The sequence below is a fragment of the Cariama cristata genome, unplaced genomic scaffold, assembly GCF_000690535.1.
Source record: "Cariama cristata isolate BGI_N322 unplaced genomic scaffold, ASM69053v1 scaffold34184, whole genome shotgun sequence".
NCBI classification, from domain to species: Eukaryota; Metazoa; Chordata; class Aves; order Cariamiformes; family Cariamidae; genus Cariama; species Cariama cristata.
The window spans coordinates 351-17,665 of NW_009614076.1; the positions used below are offsets into that span (position 1 = coordinate 351).

The 17,315-nt window shown below is 35.2% G+C and overlaps 1 protein-coding gene across 1 annotated transcript; it reads left to right on the forward strand.

The window, feature by feature from the left end:
* Positions 1-461: 461 nt before the first annotated feature.
* ERCC4 (excision repair cross-complementation group 4) lies at positions 462-14,277 on the forward strand (the record flags this gene model as incomplete). The annotated part of the gene is given in 11 exon segments (XM_009699274.1): positions 462-642; positions 3,620-3,769; positions 3,772-3,814; positions 5,220-5,427; positions 6,525-6,705; positions 7,048-7,176; positions 7,774-7,884; positions 9,048-9,639; positions 11,519-11,611; positions 12,309-12,421; positions 13,544-14,277. Coding segments are annotated over 11 exon segments (2,535 nt in total), but the record flags the coding sequence as incomplete, so codon positions are not given.
* Between the last annotated feature and the right edge of the window lie 3,038 nt (positions 14,278-17,315).

The following is a 17,315-nucleotide window of genomic DNA, read 5'->3' on the forward strand; positions in this document are numbered from 1 at the left end:
AAATATCACAGCTGTAGTGTATACAATTCAGCTTGATGTATATGACCTACCTGCTGTAGTTGTCTGTGACAGCAGGTGACCGGACTAAAAGACAATCTCTTCCCAATTCTTTGTTCTCAAGTCAGTATTAAAATTGCCTATTCTCTGAAAAAGAGCTGTTAAAATATAAGAAAATGGAAGCTCCTTTGAGTGTCAGTTGCTCATATTTGCTTAAGTATTGTCTAACTACTACTGAAAATACATGAATTTTTAAGTCACCTGGATGAGTTTGAAACTGAACAAATTATATCTAAGAAGAAAAAAATCATGATACTTCTGACTTCCTTAGGTCATATGTTATACTTTTAATTTGTTTCAGACAGCTCCTCAAAATTAGCAGAGTATGTATAATTAAGGGGTTTTTGCACCCATTTCATCAGTTACCACAATGATGTCTTGTGTTTTTATTGTGTTTGGTCTAGGAGTATTTTATTGATCAGTTGAGGTCAGATGGAGTTGTTCATCTTCCTCGGCGTGTTACCAATGAAGTTACAAGTAATACTCGATATGAATTTTACACACAAGGAGGAGTCATCTTTGCAACAAGTCGAATCCTTGTGGTAGATTTCCTTACTGACAGAATTCCTGCAAACCTCATTACTGGTAAGAGTTTAATGAAATAAAGATAAGACTGTTCTGTTTGAAAATACATAAAGCTTAATTCTATATGAAGAGTTCTACTAACCGATATTGAGGTTGAAGAATTATTCCTTTATTTCCACAAAGACTGAGGTAAAAGGAGCAAATATGTAGTTCTTAGATTTTTCTTTCTAATGATTTTCTTTATTCCAAACTTGTTTGCCTTATTTAATCATACAATTAGAAAACATCCATGTTATTTTTAGATACTGGATCATGCATTTATATGGCTTTCTGGTATCAGTAAGTGGCTGGAAAACAAATCAGCAGTTAAACTATGCCATTGACATAAGAAACATAAAATTCAGACTGACTTTCAAAGAAGAATAATTGCTTGCACTTGGTGAAATAATGTCCTGTGGTCTATAGTACACTGGCCTGTGATTAAATGGCCTATGATTAAAACTGATTTTAGATGGCATGTTTTATCAACCATGCACGCTGCCTGGTTTTTTGCATTAACAAATTACTCCTGATGATTTTTCCCATCAAAAAATAGCAATACCTCACTAATGTTTGGCTTGACACACCTTGGACACTATCTAAACAGCAGCGTTATGAAGTAACGCTGTTACTATCACTATAAAGGTTTTGGGAATAGCTTGTGACCTTTTTTGTTGTTATATGGAAGTTATACATGAAAGCTGTTACAGTTGATTTTTCTTCTCATCTTCTGTTCCCCTTCTACCCCAACCACTGTTGGTTTTATGTTCTTATCTAAGCTGGAAATCCTGTTACAGCCCAGAGAGCTAGTAAAATAGATATTTAAGAGCCAGGAATATAAGAATATTTTACTGTTATCTAAATTTTAACATCTTAATGGCTAAACATAATAGTATATTGAATGCTTAGAAGAATGGAAGTTTCTGCTTCAGAGCTGTATCCCCTTCCTTTTAGTCAATGGATGACAAGCTGTAACCTGTAAAACATTTTGAACAGTTTTATGCTAGAGCCAAAGGGTACCAGATTTGTCAATTCTGATATTTTTAGGTTAAAAAAAACCCTGAACACATTTTCTGGGCAACCTACTTTAATTTCTCTTCTTCCCTTTGACTCCTTCCTCTGTACCTTTCTGCTTTACCAAAGAAGGGGGGGGGAGAGAAAACACACCTTTGGACTTTGTCAATATGAAAAGAAGAAACACAGTAAAGCTTTAAAAAAAATAGTCCTGTCCTAGGACGACACAGTGTTACAGTTTGTGCGTTGCCACTAGAGGTCAGTGTGACAGCAGCTTGATAGACTTGCTGCTTCATTTAAAACTTCGGTAACGCGTGGTTCCATGGGAAACGTGCATTATCGGTGTGTGAAATTGTACCACCAACACAACAAAACCTTGTAATAGTGTTTCTTGAGGAGTTAACATAGCAAAAGTGTTCCTAGGTGTTACAAATGTTGTTTAGAAAATCAATGTATATGTATGTATACAATGTGGAAAAAAAAAATGACATGTGAATTAACATCTGATGAACTCATAAATTCAGCTAAATGAGGACAAGAAATTATCACTGCAGTAAAGAATAATTATTTCTGGTGGTTTTGGCCAAATAGAAATGATATACTTAATAGCATAGTGAAACTGATGCAAGTTGGTGTAGTAAACGGTGGCAAGTTGTTTCTACCAAGGCTTACGCAGCAGTGTGAACTCACTTCAAAAGCAGAGAAATGTTGACTAAAACTAGGAAGGTATTATGACAAAAACATAGTCTTACTGGCCTGTTACAAATTCTGTATCTCCTGTAATGTCCGTTCAGAGTTGCATCTTGACAAACTGGAAGATGTTCAGAAATGAGTATAATCATTATTACATCCTGAAAAAATTGCTTCATAGGAGCGATATAAGAATATCTAGATAGAAAAATACCTTTTAGCGGATTATTCCATGACTTGATCATGAATTGCTAGCAGTTGTATGGAAGTCTTTTTCTTACAGATGCTTTTTCATTCACAAAGCAAAGGCATTTTAAAATCAATGTCCGTGTGCTGAGTTGAAGAAACTTTTTATAGAAATTAAATGCACTGTAAGTTCATCAGCTTATGTAGGCACAAGGTGAAGCCTGTGACGTTTCGTGTTCTTTGCTTCTGTTTTAGAAATGCATTTATTATTCCACTGGAAGCAGTGAACAGATAAAAGTACCACATAGGCCTCACTTCAGTAGGGGGAGAGTGAAAAAATGTAATGTGCTGTGTAACACAATTAAGCGTGAGAAAAAGTAAGCCTTGGTTTTAACAGGTCTTGCCGGAGTCAAGTGTAAATCCTGGAAGTATTGACCTCAAATGCTTAACGTAGCTAAACTATTGTTTCAGTTCTCTGTACTGAAATGTGCATGATAAATCTTTTTTCCTAATACACCCATAGTCATGAAGAAAATTGCTGGTGTACTCATACAGTTGATGGTACTTTCTGTCCTCAAGTGTGAACATGAATATCAGAAGGGGGGAAAAGCAAAATAAATGTCTTCAGAAGTTCTTTCATTATGTAAACACTTGAATTGTTACCAAACATACTTGACAAGTCTGTAATTCCTGAACTTCTCTAACAAAATAATTCAAATATCGCAATCTTGAACATACCAAACTTGCTGTGTTGTGTGTGTTATGTCTTGCATTCACTTTTACTCCTTTTAAAAGGCTCAAGTTCAAGTTTTGCCTTAGAATTTTCTAAGCTAAAAAGTCCTGCCACTCAAGCACAAGGTTTTTTTTTGCTAAAGATGCATCGTTAACCCAGTTCTGTTATTTGGGGATTCCATGGTACTGAAACTGAGGAATCAGTTGGTTTGAACCCCGGAAATTTTGTTCAGCCATCACTTTAAAGGATTTAAATTCCTGTTGTAATTTATTAAAGAAAAAAATGTTAAAAGAATAAGACATTTTTGAGGAAAAATTATTCAAAATTGGACCTTTCTTTACTTTTTTGTAACTCGAAAACCTTTTATTTTGCCAGGCATTTTAGTATACAAAGCGCACAGAATCATTGAGTCCTGTCAGGAAGCATTTATCTTGCGGCTGTATCGCCAGAAGAACAAGCAAGGCTTCATTAAAGCTTTTACAGATAATGCGGTTGCATTTAACACTGGCTTTTGCCATGTGGAAAGAAGATGAGAAATCTTTTTGTCAGGAAGCTTTATCTGTGGCCAAGGTAAGGAACCTCTTTACTTCGTTGGAGAGTTAAACTTAAAAAAAGATCAGTGATGTTACAATGAGTTCCTAAGAAAATGAGGTGTATGTGGTCACACTGCTGATCTGTGTTCCCTCTTGTATTCCCAAACAATTTTCATTCAATTTTTGACAGAAGAAATGGTTTTAAAGATGCTGAATTTCTGTAAGTATTTTTGAAAATAGACTCAAATTAAATCTATAAGGGACTGAACCTCATGGTATAGCTGTCCTTTTAACCAATAGAAATGACAGCAGAAAGTGACATTTGTAATAGCTTAAGAAAAACTTCACTTATTAAACAGATTATTTAAGCCACGAAGTAACAGGAATACTAAACAGATTATTTAAGCCACGAAGTAACAGGAATACAGTCTCTTAGTTCTGCTATTCATGGAGGTATTTGTTTCCAGCTGTGTTGAAACTCCATGGATCTCTTTCAACATATCAGGTTTTTTTAATCTTCTTTTACGTGTATGTTGTATATGAAGAATTATTTCTTGAGGACTGATAGAAACCAAATTGCCAGGTTTGTGACATGCATTAAGTCTTTCAGGAGCAGAGCCACAAATGGAACTGGGCACTTTAGCTGATTACCCATTCAATGTTCTTGCTTTGGGCAGGAGGTCTGCCCATTTGTTCCCTTAGTACAGTCTAGAATGTGTTTCAGTCTGTCTTAGCATACTGCAACTGTGCATTGTAAACTCTTTAACAGTCTTTCTTTCAGTATCACAAAGAAGTAGAAATGGACATAACTAGAACAGGAAAGGTTGAATAGAAGATCTCTAAATTTTCTTTCTTGGCTTCTGAGGCATGAAAAGACCCGGGCATGCAGCATGCAGTAAGGGAGATGCCCATTGAGGTTCAGAGGCCAGCAGGCATAGCGTTCTCTGGGCCTCGTCCTGTTAGTAAAAATCGGCTAGCAGCTAGGTACCTGTACAGCCGGATTGGCTGCAAGGGCCGTGTTCTAACAAGGACCTGCTGCTTGTCATCAGAAGCTAGGAACGTCACAGAATCTGCTAGGGGATCCACGTGATTCCCAGGGATTTATGAACTCATTCCAGTTTCTCCCTTAGGAAATTTTTTTGGTTTACTTTAACATTTGTTATGTGTAATAATGATGTAGAATCTAGTGCAGTAACTTTCCATGGATCATTCACCAGCACTATAGGCTCACATGACTGGAGTGACTACAGTCATAATTGTGGAACAGATGGTTTTCTGAGGCTGTTCATAAAATTGTAGTCTTCACATCAGTAGAAACTGATTTATTTTGCAATTAGCTTACTTGTTTACATTTAAAACAATTGTAGTTTATACAAACTTTTGAATAATTGTAGGTCAAGCAAACCATTTATGTAAATCTTAATGAGCTGTTTTCCTCTTAGATTTCATATAGCAGTGAACTCATTTTTAGAGAAGCATAAACCTGAAGTGGTGGAAATACATGTGTCAATGACCCCTGCTATGCTTGCTATCCAGACTTCAGTCCTGGACATTTTGAACGCATGTCTGAGAGAACTGAAACGCTGTAATCCAGCTCTTGAAGTAGAAGATCTATCTTTAGAAAATGCTATTGGTAAACCTTTTGACAAGGTAACCATTTTGATTGTTTTGCTGTGTCTAACTGAAGGGATGTAGATCTTCAAACTGTCTGCCGTGCAAACGAAAGTGTTATTTGTTACATAAATAACCAGCAGCAACTGATTATTCTCCCACGACATGTTTATTACTGGTACAAGGAGAGAAACGATGTTCATCTGTAATGGTGATGTTACAGTTCTCAGCAGGGTTTTTGGTGTATTGCTATTGTTGTTTTTCCTTCATTTCCAAAGTCGCTACAGTAAGAACATCCTGATTCATGGTTGCTATATTATTACTATTATAAAGATGGCTGCAATTTCAGCTCAGAATACTTTAGAGATAAGTATGCAGTTATTTCCACACACCACCCCCTTTTTTCCTCTTGAATTTTCTGCTTATTTTTTTTATTTTCTCTATTAGGAGAAGCACTGTATAGAATATATAATACACACATGCATGCATCTATTGTATCTTTTAATCATTATATGTGTCATTAATTGTATGTGCATTGCAGATCTGCCAAAAATAACAATCTTTGGCATATATATGCTTTCTGTAGGGTAAAATCATAAACTTCAACCATCATAGTGAAACATGGTTATCTGTTACCTGTGATTAAATCTTGATGTAAGGCCTTCTTGTACTTCAAATATTTGGAGGTTTTTTTTCTTATGTTCTTTAGTTTGCATATCTGTGTAGTACTCATTTTATTTTGAAAATTAAATGACATTATAATGTTTTTTACTTTACCTAAGTAAAGGATACTAGATATTAAAGGCACAGGCCAGTACCAGTAAAATAAGGGTTTTTTTTATTTTACCAGTATTTTATCGTTATGTGGAAGGGAAAATATGTACTGAAAGCATTAAATGATATACATCTGCTCATTGCTGAAATGTTTTACATAAAGGCATCTATATTATGTTAACTTTGCAAAAAATGGTTACTCACCAAAACAAATACCTCACTATCACATCTTTAATTGGGTATGTTTAATAACTTTGGGAAACTAGTGGCATTCCCTGCAAAGGGGGGAAAAAAGTGCATTCTTAGCTTTGTTTAGTATACTATATATTTGACATCCTGAACTTTCTAATTTATATTTCTAGACAATACGTCACTATTTAGATCCTCTCTGGCATCAGCTTGGAGCTAAGACAAAATCTTTGGTCCAGGATTTGAAGATACTACGTACTTTGCTACTGTATCTAACTCAGTATGATTGTGTCACTTTCCTTAATCTTCTGGAGTCACTGAAAGCAAGTGAGAAAGCTTTTGGTGAGAATTCAGGTAAACACTGAATAACCATAGAAGTTAATGCATGAAACAGTGAAATGTTGATATTTTCAATTAACATTCCCAAACGTATGAAGGTATCTAATTAGGTTTTATATAACCAGCCATAAGGACGTAGGTTTTTATTGACAGATAATGCTTTCATCTTCCCACTTAACTGCTGTTACTTAAGAGTGAGATTTGCATCACATTTCTGTCTTTTATTAATCTAGTAATTACATAGCAAGCAGGTAGCACAGGTATTCCAGATGAGAGATTTGGGGCTTTTACTGCAAAGGGTTGAAACACATACACATTGCAAATGTCAAACTACTACCGCTCTTTTTTCCTCTTTAGGTTGGCTGTTTCTTGACTCCAGTACTTCAATGTTTGTAAATGCTCGAGCTAGAGTTTATCGCATCGCAGATGAGAAACTGAATCAGAAAGGCAAAGTCTCTGAAAAAAGTGACGTAAAGAAGGAAAATGGTACTGATCATTCCTAATTTTAAGTTTGAGAGTGTCACACGATTTCAAACATTTTGCATATTATTACTTGTGCTGTGATTCCTTATGTGATCGTACACAGCTCAAGATCTCAATCTGTTAGCTGAGATAAGCTGACACGTAATCTTAGTTCAAAAAGCATATGATAAACAACATAAGACAGAGTCACAAAGAAGTAAGGGGTTCTTCTAAGCTTGCTTAGTTGATTGTTGGGAGAGCTTTTATGGGATTGTTATTGAGTTACATTGGTGTTTAGCTTAATCTTTTTTATTTTATGTGGACAGGTAGGAGGCTGCCGTTGCTTTTACTAAAAAAAAAAAAAAAAAAATACATCCAGGAGTTTCAGAATCCAAGAAAGTGAATATTTTAACTTTTTGCTTCACTAAAGCACTTATTCCCATTTTTAAATGTTTCTGTAAGAGTGCTCTCCAACCCATTAGCATAACAAGTTGCATATGTAGGCTGTTGAATATTGTATTTGCCAACAACCATCACGTTATTGACATCTAACCACTAATTTAAAGTTCTGAAGGATATTTTGGCTGTAAGAGCTGCTGTATTCAACTTTCTTTGTTTCAGAACTGAAAAGGGAATTGGTTCTAGAAAGTAACCCAAAATGGGAAGCTTTGCGAGAAGTACTGGAAGAGATTGAAAATGAGAATAAGAACAGTGAAGACCTTGGTGGTCCAGGTGAGAGAGTACTAAATGATGTAAGTTTTCACAGTACAGCTAGTTTTTACTTCTACTTGACTTTTGAGAGGAGGAGCCTCAGTCTTTGCTGTAGTTTTATTAAAGAGCTACTTTGAAACTTAGTAATTTGTGGGCTTAAGGAGTTTATGTACGTATGTAAACTATGTAAAACTAAATAGTTGTACTTAAACTCCTATTTAGTTCTTGATCTAAAAGAGAAATGCTGTTGGTTACTATGCAATACTGTTTAGGAAAGAACCAGTATTATTACAAAAAAAAAATATTTTAACCTGCATTTCAATATTGTACTGATACCTTAGTCTCAAAACCAATAAAACTAATAATGTGGAAATTTGTAATAATCAAGGTACCATTCACTCATTTCTCAAGTTCAGGTTCAAAAACAAAAGGGAGTTCTGTCTTATGCCCTTTCCGTTTCACACATTCTTCTCATGCACCTGAAAATTTGATTTTCCAGGAGATGCACCTAAATGGGGTAGAGAGTAGAAGGCAAGTGTGTTTCTAAGTAACTGCTTTGCTGCCTTCCCTATTTTAGGGCTTTTCATCCCCTTAAATTTCACCAAGTTTTATTTTAGGAAATAGTAAGGGTAAAAAAGTGCTCTTTTCTCCCACCTACAGTGTTCTGACTCTGGATAAGAACTGGCTCTCTCACCTAGTGTTGTAGGAGTTTATCTGAGTCAGCTTGTGGAGAATTGTTATTCAGGGCCCACAAATGTCAATAATACTGTATGAAACGTATTTTTTAGACTGTAACACAGCTGACAAAGGCTGAAAATTGGAACGGTCTAAATTAAGTTTTCTCTTACTCCACATTTAAAATAAAAAAAGTCATCCAAGTATGTTTCAATCCATGCTATATCTGCCTCGTTTCATATGGTCAAAAGGAAAACCTCACTAATTTAGATGGTGTAAGAATAAGGAATGTTGAACTTCCATTAACCTTCTCTAATCTTGTTTGGTACAAAACGTCATGCAATTTAGACTCCCTGAAATTCCAGAGCAACACTGACAACCAAATGGAAAGGCATTTGGCAGGCATGCTTCTAGGATCATTAAAAACAATTTGCTCAAGAGATGTCTTGTAGCTGGATAAGAAGTACAGCATAACAGATTATAAACATGATACTGTTTCTTGACTGCAGGGCAAGTGCTTATTTGTGCCAGTGATGACCGAGCTTGTGCACAGCTCAGGGAGTATATTATTGCTGGAGCAGAAGCTTTTTTAACAAGACTGTATAACAAAACCTTTGGAAAGGATGAGAAAGCTGGAGAAGTGTGGATTAAGGACAGAAAAGCCATCAAGCCCAAAGGAAATGCCAAGCCAGACACAGGACCTCAAGCCAAAAAAGCCAAACTCACAGCTTCTTCAAAACAGAATAAACACCAGAAGCAGCAAGACCAGACTATAATCCAAATGATAGGGAAAACTGAGGAGGAAAAGAGAGAGGAGTTAGAGGTGGAAGATAACAAAGAATTAAGCAGTACCCAAGAAAGCAGTATTGAAGAGACCTTTCCTGAAAATTTCCATGTGAACTTACCCTCAGATTGTTACTACGGTATTTTCAAGAACCCGCTTACAATTATTCATCCATTGCAGGGTTGCAGTGATCCCTATGCACTCACTCGGGTACTGCATGAAGTAGAACCAAGATATGTTATATTATATGATGCAGAACTAACTTTTGTTCGGCAGCTGGAAATCTACAAGGCAAGCAGGCCTGGGAAGCCTTTGAGGCAAGTTGACTTGGTCAGGGTAATTTTAGTCTTAAAAGAAAAAATTAAAAGTGCAGTTTCAGCAGTCAAGGCGTAACGTGCATCTAGTGATTTTCTTTAGCTACCTTTTAATTCCTGTTTAGCCCTCTTCTTAATTTTAAACAAAAGCATAATGTCTGATGTAATCAAAAGATAATTTTTACTTCCCACCAGGTATTTAGTCCCTTAACAGCAGAAACATACCGCTGTGTGTTTTTAAAAAAAAACAAACCAAACTTTATTCCATCTTCTACAAGACCTCTGCTTAGATGATATTAATTGCAATAGATCCATTTTGAGGTGCTTTAGTGTCATTTTAAACCGTCTCTATAGGTATGATTTTTACACAACAAGCTTCATTTTGGATTTAATTAATTTTCACATTTCCTGATGTCTGGTCATGCTGAAGACCAGTAATTCAGAAACTGTAGCAGAAAAACAAGTAAAGGAAAACATGATAAAGAAGATTAGAAGTATTTGCAGTTATACTTAGTTCTGGTGTTAGCTGACAGAAAGATTTCCGCATTGTGTATATGTATTTCATACACTTGTAAACTGCAAAACTCACTTTTATGAACAGATATTACAGCCTAATTAAAAATGCAGAAAACTTAGAATTTAATACACTATGAGGTTTTGCATTTTCTTTCATTTATATGGCTGCCTGATACAGCATTTCTTGAATACAGTAAAGAGTAATTATACCTCTGCCTCTCTGAAAATAACTTACAGCAGTTTCTTCAGTCTTAGAATAAACACACTTTACTTACTACAGTTGAAACACAACTTATTGGCATATGAAATGATTACCTTTTGAATTATAATGCTTTATAGTTTAATCACATTGTGAAAATGATTTGCATAAATTTAACAGAGGAGTCGTAATTTTCCAGTGAAATATTTATATCTATGCAATGTGATTAAAAAGGGAAATTGGTTCGGCAGTATTTAGTGTGTCTGTACCCGATATCCAGGTGAGGACTCTCTAGTGCAGGTACAAATGACAAAGCTCACAAGGTATATAGCATGAGGATAATTACTGGGTTATTTTTACAATTTATTTTTAATTGCTTAATCAGCATGTGTTGTATCTACCTCCAGCATCACATTCCCTCACTTCAGAGCAGGAAAACCAGATGCAGTCATGCAAGTAGGGGTTAGGAGATGTACCGCATTAAAAAAGTAGTAGGAATAAAATCCTATCAGTTGGTCAAAATGTACCTCAATTAAAATGTATTGGAAAAAATGACTGTGCTGAAAAGCTATAGGCAGTTAATTCCTTAAGGTAATTATTAGTTCTTATACATTCCATATAAATCCCTATTCACGGAATAAAACTTAATTTGTTGGTGTGTTCATCTCTGCGAGATAAATGATGGCTTGTTCTTTGTAGAACTTATGATTTCTTCGTACAAATACATAATTTTAAAATCTTAGATGGTGGTGTTTTCCTAACCCAGGATGATTGCAGCTTTTTTAATTTGTTACATATATTCTACTGGGAAGATTTTAAAAACAGTAAGAAAGTAATTTCTCCATTAGACTTTCTTTGTGTCTTTACTGAATGGCTGACTGAAATCTTAGTCCACTCTGGGTGAATCCCAGAATTCCAGTAAGTGTATCTGCCACTGGGAAAAGAGGCAACACTAGGTATAAGAATTTTTGTTGCTGATTTTGGAATATCTTTATAGAAGATATCTTTACAGAAAAAGATAGTGTTTTTTCACTTGCCTTTTTTAAGGCAAATACTAATTTGTCAGGCACTCACTGTTACTAATCTTAAATATTGGTTGTGGGTGTTTTTAACATGATATTAAGTTCTGTGATCTCTTCCTTTTTTTTTTCTCCTCCAAATTTACAGGGTTTATTTCCTCATATATGGGGGCTCAACAGAAGAACAACGTTATCTCACAGCTCTGAGAAAAGAGAAGGAGGCCTTTGAAAAACTCATTCGGTAACAAAATAGTTTACTACCTTTTATTATTAATGTTTCATGTAATTCCCTTATATGCTTACATTTTAAATAGAGTGAAGTTCTTAACTGTGTGAAGGCTTTAAATAAACTTTTAATTCAATTGCTCTTCAGATGTTAAAAGAACTTTCCCATTGAGAAATAACGAAATGTCAAAACCTTCCTTTTCAAAGCACCTGATACTTTATTTATTAATTTAAGGGGTTTTTAATATTAAATTTCAAAGGCTAAACAGCACCACTTGTATTTTTCCCTAATTGTCTATGAATTTCATTTCTGTAAATGTGGCTTTTGTCTGCAGATAACATTTCTTCTAAGATATTTCTGAGGCTTTTATGACCTAACTAATTTTGGGGAACAAACCAGTTATTTTCTTAGACTGTATAAGACAGTATTTTTACTGACAGTGTCTTCTCACCAGGTTATACTGCTATTACTAGTCATTAATTCCTTTGTTTCATATGCCCTGAGAAGTTCAAAAAATAAAAAAAACAGATGCTAAAAGGTGCTAACAATTGAGAATAAAAATACAGCATCTAGCCCAACATTTCCGATCAGGTTTGCAATTAGTATTAAATGATATATAATTTTACATCTGACTGAAGGATATTAAAGTATTTGGATCTATTTTTCTTAAATAACAGCAGTTTTTACTGTTGCTTTGTTTGTGGTTCCTTAGAGAGAAGGCCAGCATGGTTATTCCTGAAGAAAGAGAAGGAAGAGATGAAACAAACTTAGACCTAATACGAGATGCTAAACCTGCCTCCGTTTCTACTGACACACGCAAAGCAGGTGAGCTGTTCCTGAAGTTGGGCTTGCAGCTCTAAGCTTTGAGAAAGACCTATTAACTAAATCCCATCCAAAGCATCTGGGTCATAGAACCATTGCACATTAACTCTGCAGTCTTGATGGTAAACAAACATTATCTCCCTTACTACATCTACCTCTGTCTGTGCAATGGCAATGAGTTAGGTTTTTCTTTGAAAAGAAAATACAGATTAATGAAGTATTTTACCATTAAGACAGATACCATTTGGATTGTTTCTAGGCAGCCTGATGGTTATGAGTCTGTCTAGCATTGCTTGTAGGGAGGTGGAGAGAAATTAAAACATTAAAACTGAAGTCTACAGATAGTCAAAGGCAGGGTTGTCCTTGAGCTAGTAAATGTTGGGGACTTCTTTTGATCTTGGCAGAACAGATTGCCTGGGTAAACAACCGCAGATTGTGGTTTTTGTCTACTTTCTTTGCAATAAAGCATCTTTTTCCGTTTGTTGCAGTTCTAACCACATTCCTCTTCCTTTCCTCTGACACGTATACTCTCTTTTCATCTTTACAGCTCTGCCCCTGTTTTTCTTTGCTGTCATTTTTGTAATCCTGCTCTCCTTTACCATATGCTCTCTAATCTTTGCTGTTATGTCTTTTGTGGCCTTGATGCTGCAGTCTCTTCATGTGTCCTTCTACAGATCTCTAAAAGCTAAAGTATAACTCCTACAATAAAATGCTATATTTCTGTGGGAAACAGCTGGAAATAAAAAGGATCAGCTTCATTATCTTGTTCTGCAGGCAGCTTTTTAAAGATTTTCCTGATGCATTTAAATAATTTTCATCTGCAGGTTAACGTATTTCATTGTGATATATACAAACATATATACAAATCTTATAGCAGGTAGCGTGATAATTCTATTAAACTGCAGAGCATACTCCATAAACTACAGTATATAATTTGGCAACTGATTTTTCTCTATAAGAGTGAAAAATTAAATAAAGTCTGGGTTTATTATAGTGCTGAATTTGAGGTATAATCTGAGATGTGAATTCCATCCGTTACAGAAGCATTGGCAGCACACAGAAAAACTATACAACCAGAGTCAGAGGTCACAGTATTAGGTTAACTGTATTTATTTTGCTCTGTAGGTGGACAGGAACAGAAGAGTGTTCAGCAAACTGTAATAGTGGATATGCGGGAATTTCGTAGTGAGCTTCCGTCACTCATTCATCGTCGTGGGATTGACATTGAGCCTGTTACTTTGGAAGTTGGAGATTATATTTTAACTCCTGATATCTGTGTAGAGCGGAAAAGTATCAGTGATCTGATTGGTTCCTTAAATAATGGAAGACTGTATACACAATGCATTTCTATGTCCCGTTACTATAAGCGACCAATTCTCCTGATTGAATTTGATCCCAACAAATCTTTCTCCTTGATTCCACGAGGCTCTCTACATCAGGAAATTTCCAGTAATGATGTTACTTCTAAACTAACCCTTCTTACACTCCATTTCCCAAAGTTACGTATCCTGTGGTGTCCCTCTCCCCATGCTACTGCTGAACTGTTTGAAGAGTTAAAACAAAACCATCCCCAACCTGATGCAGAAACAGCAATGGCTGTCACAGCAGATTCTGAAATTCTTCCCGAGTCAGACAAGTATAACCCAGGTCCTCAGGACTTTCTATTAAAAATGCCAGGTATTAATGCAAAAAACTGCCGTGCCTTAATGAACCATGTTAAAAGCATTGCGGAGCTAGTGACACTGTCAAAGGATGAACTCTCCAAAATTTTGGGTAACACTGCCAATGCCACACAACTCTTTGATTTTATTCACCTGACGTACGGAGAGGCAATATCTAAAGGAAAAAGCAGAAGATGACAAATGAGATTGTCCAACATAGGGCATAGATAAGCTTTTCTTGCACAGTACTTTGGCAAAGTACATGAAATATTTTAATAAATGCCCTCTAAGATAATCAGCTGTTTCTTGCTAATGCTGTTCCATCAATTTTAAACATTTGAGTTAATTATTACTGAAGGCAAGTTTCAAGAAGAGTAAAAAACGTTTTTAATAAAGAAATGCAAAAGATTTTTATTCTTTCTACAGCACTTTAACCAATTCTGTAGTATCACTGAATGAACTAAATTAAGTTCTTCACCAAGTCCATAAGAAATAAGCGCTAAGAGAAATTGATAAAGGTGTTTTCTTTTGAAAATTATGATGTCTTGCTAAAGCTAAAAATGTACTGTATTTTGATTAGTGTGTGTGACCTGCTGCATGATACATCACTTTGGTTTTGCCATTTTTATTAACATCTTACTCTCTGGAAACTGCCAATTTTTGATTGACAGTGATGGAGCTATTTGAAACACATCATGGTCTTTTGTCATGAGTTCATTTGGGAGAACATACTTGGACTCAGTCGTGAATTTTAGAACATATCATAAGCCTTTGTCACAGTAAACTACAATTGTATGGTATGTTCTACATTGTATTTGCTTAGTTTACTACAACTTATACTTTCTTTTTTGACATTCCGAAGGCAGTACAGCTCTGTCTTGCCAGATTTTGCAAAGTGCATTCCTTTGGTGTAGACTAGATAGAGATTCTGTGGTGGCACAATACAACTTCTTTCTCAGCGTGCCTTATACTTGTAAGGTGCTTTATTTTTTTAATCAGTTTTGATAGCTCTGTCACCTCATGCATTTGAAAGTGAAAAATTTAGATATACCATTGGGACTATTCCTTTATACCACAGCATATTTCCTCTCATAAAATGCAATAGTTTTCTACGTAAGGTTTTCCAAAATTGTTGATAGTTCTTGCAATACTGTCTTCTTTCTGTGTCCTATTGCACTTGCATTTTAATATCTTAAATAGACCATCTGTCAAGAAATTCAGTAAAGGTGTTGTCACCTGGAGGATAAAACTTTTCGCATTCTGCCTGGTATAAAACAGGGAAAAGTTATTCCTCTTGATAGTTTGTGAATGTGTATATTGTTAAAAACATATATTCTGCACCGAACTTTGATATGACAACTATGTAAGAAACTGCCATTGCCAAAAGGGTTGGTCCTGTGTCATTAAATGCTAATGTATTTACATTAGCTATTTATAAAATCTTTATCTATAATGACCTGCACATATGTATTTATACAATTCTAATGCTAACAACAGATCAATACAATCTCCATCATTAAATGAGAAAATACTGATTTTCTGTATTCAAGTTCCGTAAAAACTGTACTATGCACTTTCAGGTTTAATGTTTACTGTGCATTTTAAGTGTGAATTATGAATTTGTTAACTTATAGTCTAGGACTGAGCTGTGACAGATTTCCAAAGTGAACATTTTTCTGCATATGCAAATTTCAGTATTAAGTACATCCATAACAAGATTAAGATTTGTTAATTATCTTGTTTCTCATTGGCTGTATTGATACTTATTTGTATTATTATATTCTTATTTTTAGTGTGTTGTTTATAATCCAGATCTTAGGGTTTCTATTACCCTGTATTCTAATTTATTTCACTTAATATAAAAAAAAGTCTTTCCATGAGACTTTTGCTTAATCAAAGCAATAAGTTCAGAAGTGTTCAGGGTTAAGAATGCCTGTAAAGTGGTGCTAAGAGAACAGAAAATCAGAGTAAGAACATAACTTCCCTGCATGCGTGGCCTACAGAGCCTGATTGGGAAAAGGAGAGCTGAACAACCTTCGAAAACATGTACTGTTCCTGCATTTGCATCATAAGATGTTACCTGAACTGTGGGGTTCAGTGTTTGGTTGCTTGGTTGTTTTTTTTTTCAGATGTACGGCATTTGGCTTTGTCAGTGGGTTTTTTTGCTTAGATTTGTATAAGGTAAAAATGAAGGCTGTATGAAGAGGTTATAAAGTTGTAGCTTTGTGTTGTACAGTAGATCAAAGTCCCATAACGCAAATAATTAATATTTGCTAAATATTTAGATTAAATTGCCTTTTGTTTATATATGTGGCTTTGTATGGTTTTTTGATTGGTTTGTTTTGCTGTTTTTTTTTTTCAATGCAGGATTTGCTTTTTCTTTAAAACAACCACAAGTAACATGGTTGTATGTTATAATTGCTTATTTGTGATTTGGCATTTTACTGTGCTGCAATAGTTACAAATTGTGAACGAAGGTGGAAGCAGTCTTGTCTCCTGAAACTGCTTAACCCTGAACTAACCAAGCCAAATTGTTTGGATGAATGATGAAAACCCTTAGGATGCATTCCCTGGCCTTGTGGTGCTCTTTAGCTTGCTTTCATCAACAGTAATGAAATCTTGTGTATCTTCTTGTCATTGCTTGATGTTTTCAGTGTGTGCTTTTTTATTTTTTTAAAAAAAAAAAAGATAACTGCCCTCAGTTTGGGAGTGTCTCAGATTCTTTTTTACACCGAAACCAAGACCACGCATTTCAAGGTCATTGAGTATGTGAAACCAGCGGGGTTTATATGCTATTAGGAAGTAAGTTAACAAGTTGCTTGTTTCTGCAGTTTGTTCTAGGCTTTCATTGCACAAGGTTTCTTCTAGAATAACAATAAAACCAAAATCTCTTAGGGATAAATGCAGCTTACATTAGCACATATATTTTGCACAGAATAGATTATGTTGTAGTTCCTACTTTTGAGTTATCTGGATACTATTCCTGCTAGTGGTAACACTCGCAGTTTCTAGCTACAATTGCAAGGGAGTCATGTTGCCATGTTGTCTCTGTGGGGTTGCTAACCACAACAAACTTTACCTTCAAAATCACTTTTTCTGCATAGTATAGTAGGGCTTTTCTAGTACCAGCTGTACTGATCACTTTCAAATTTATGCTTGCAGAACTTAAACGTAAACCAGTTGACCAGAAATCCACACTGCTTATAAAATATGCAGCTATATTGTTAAAAAAAAAA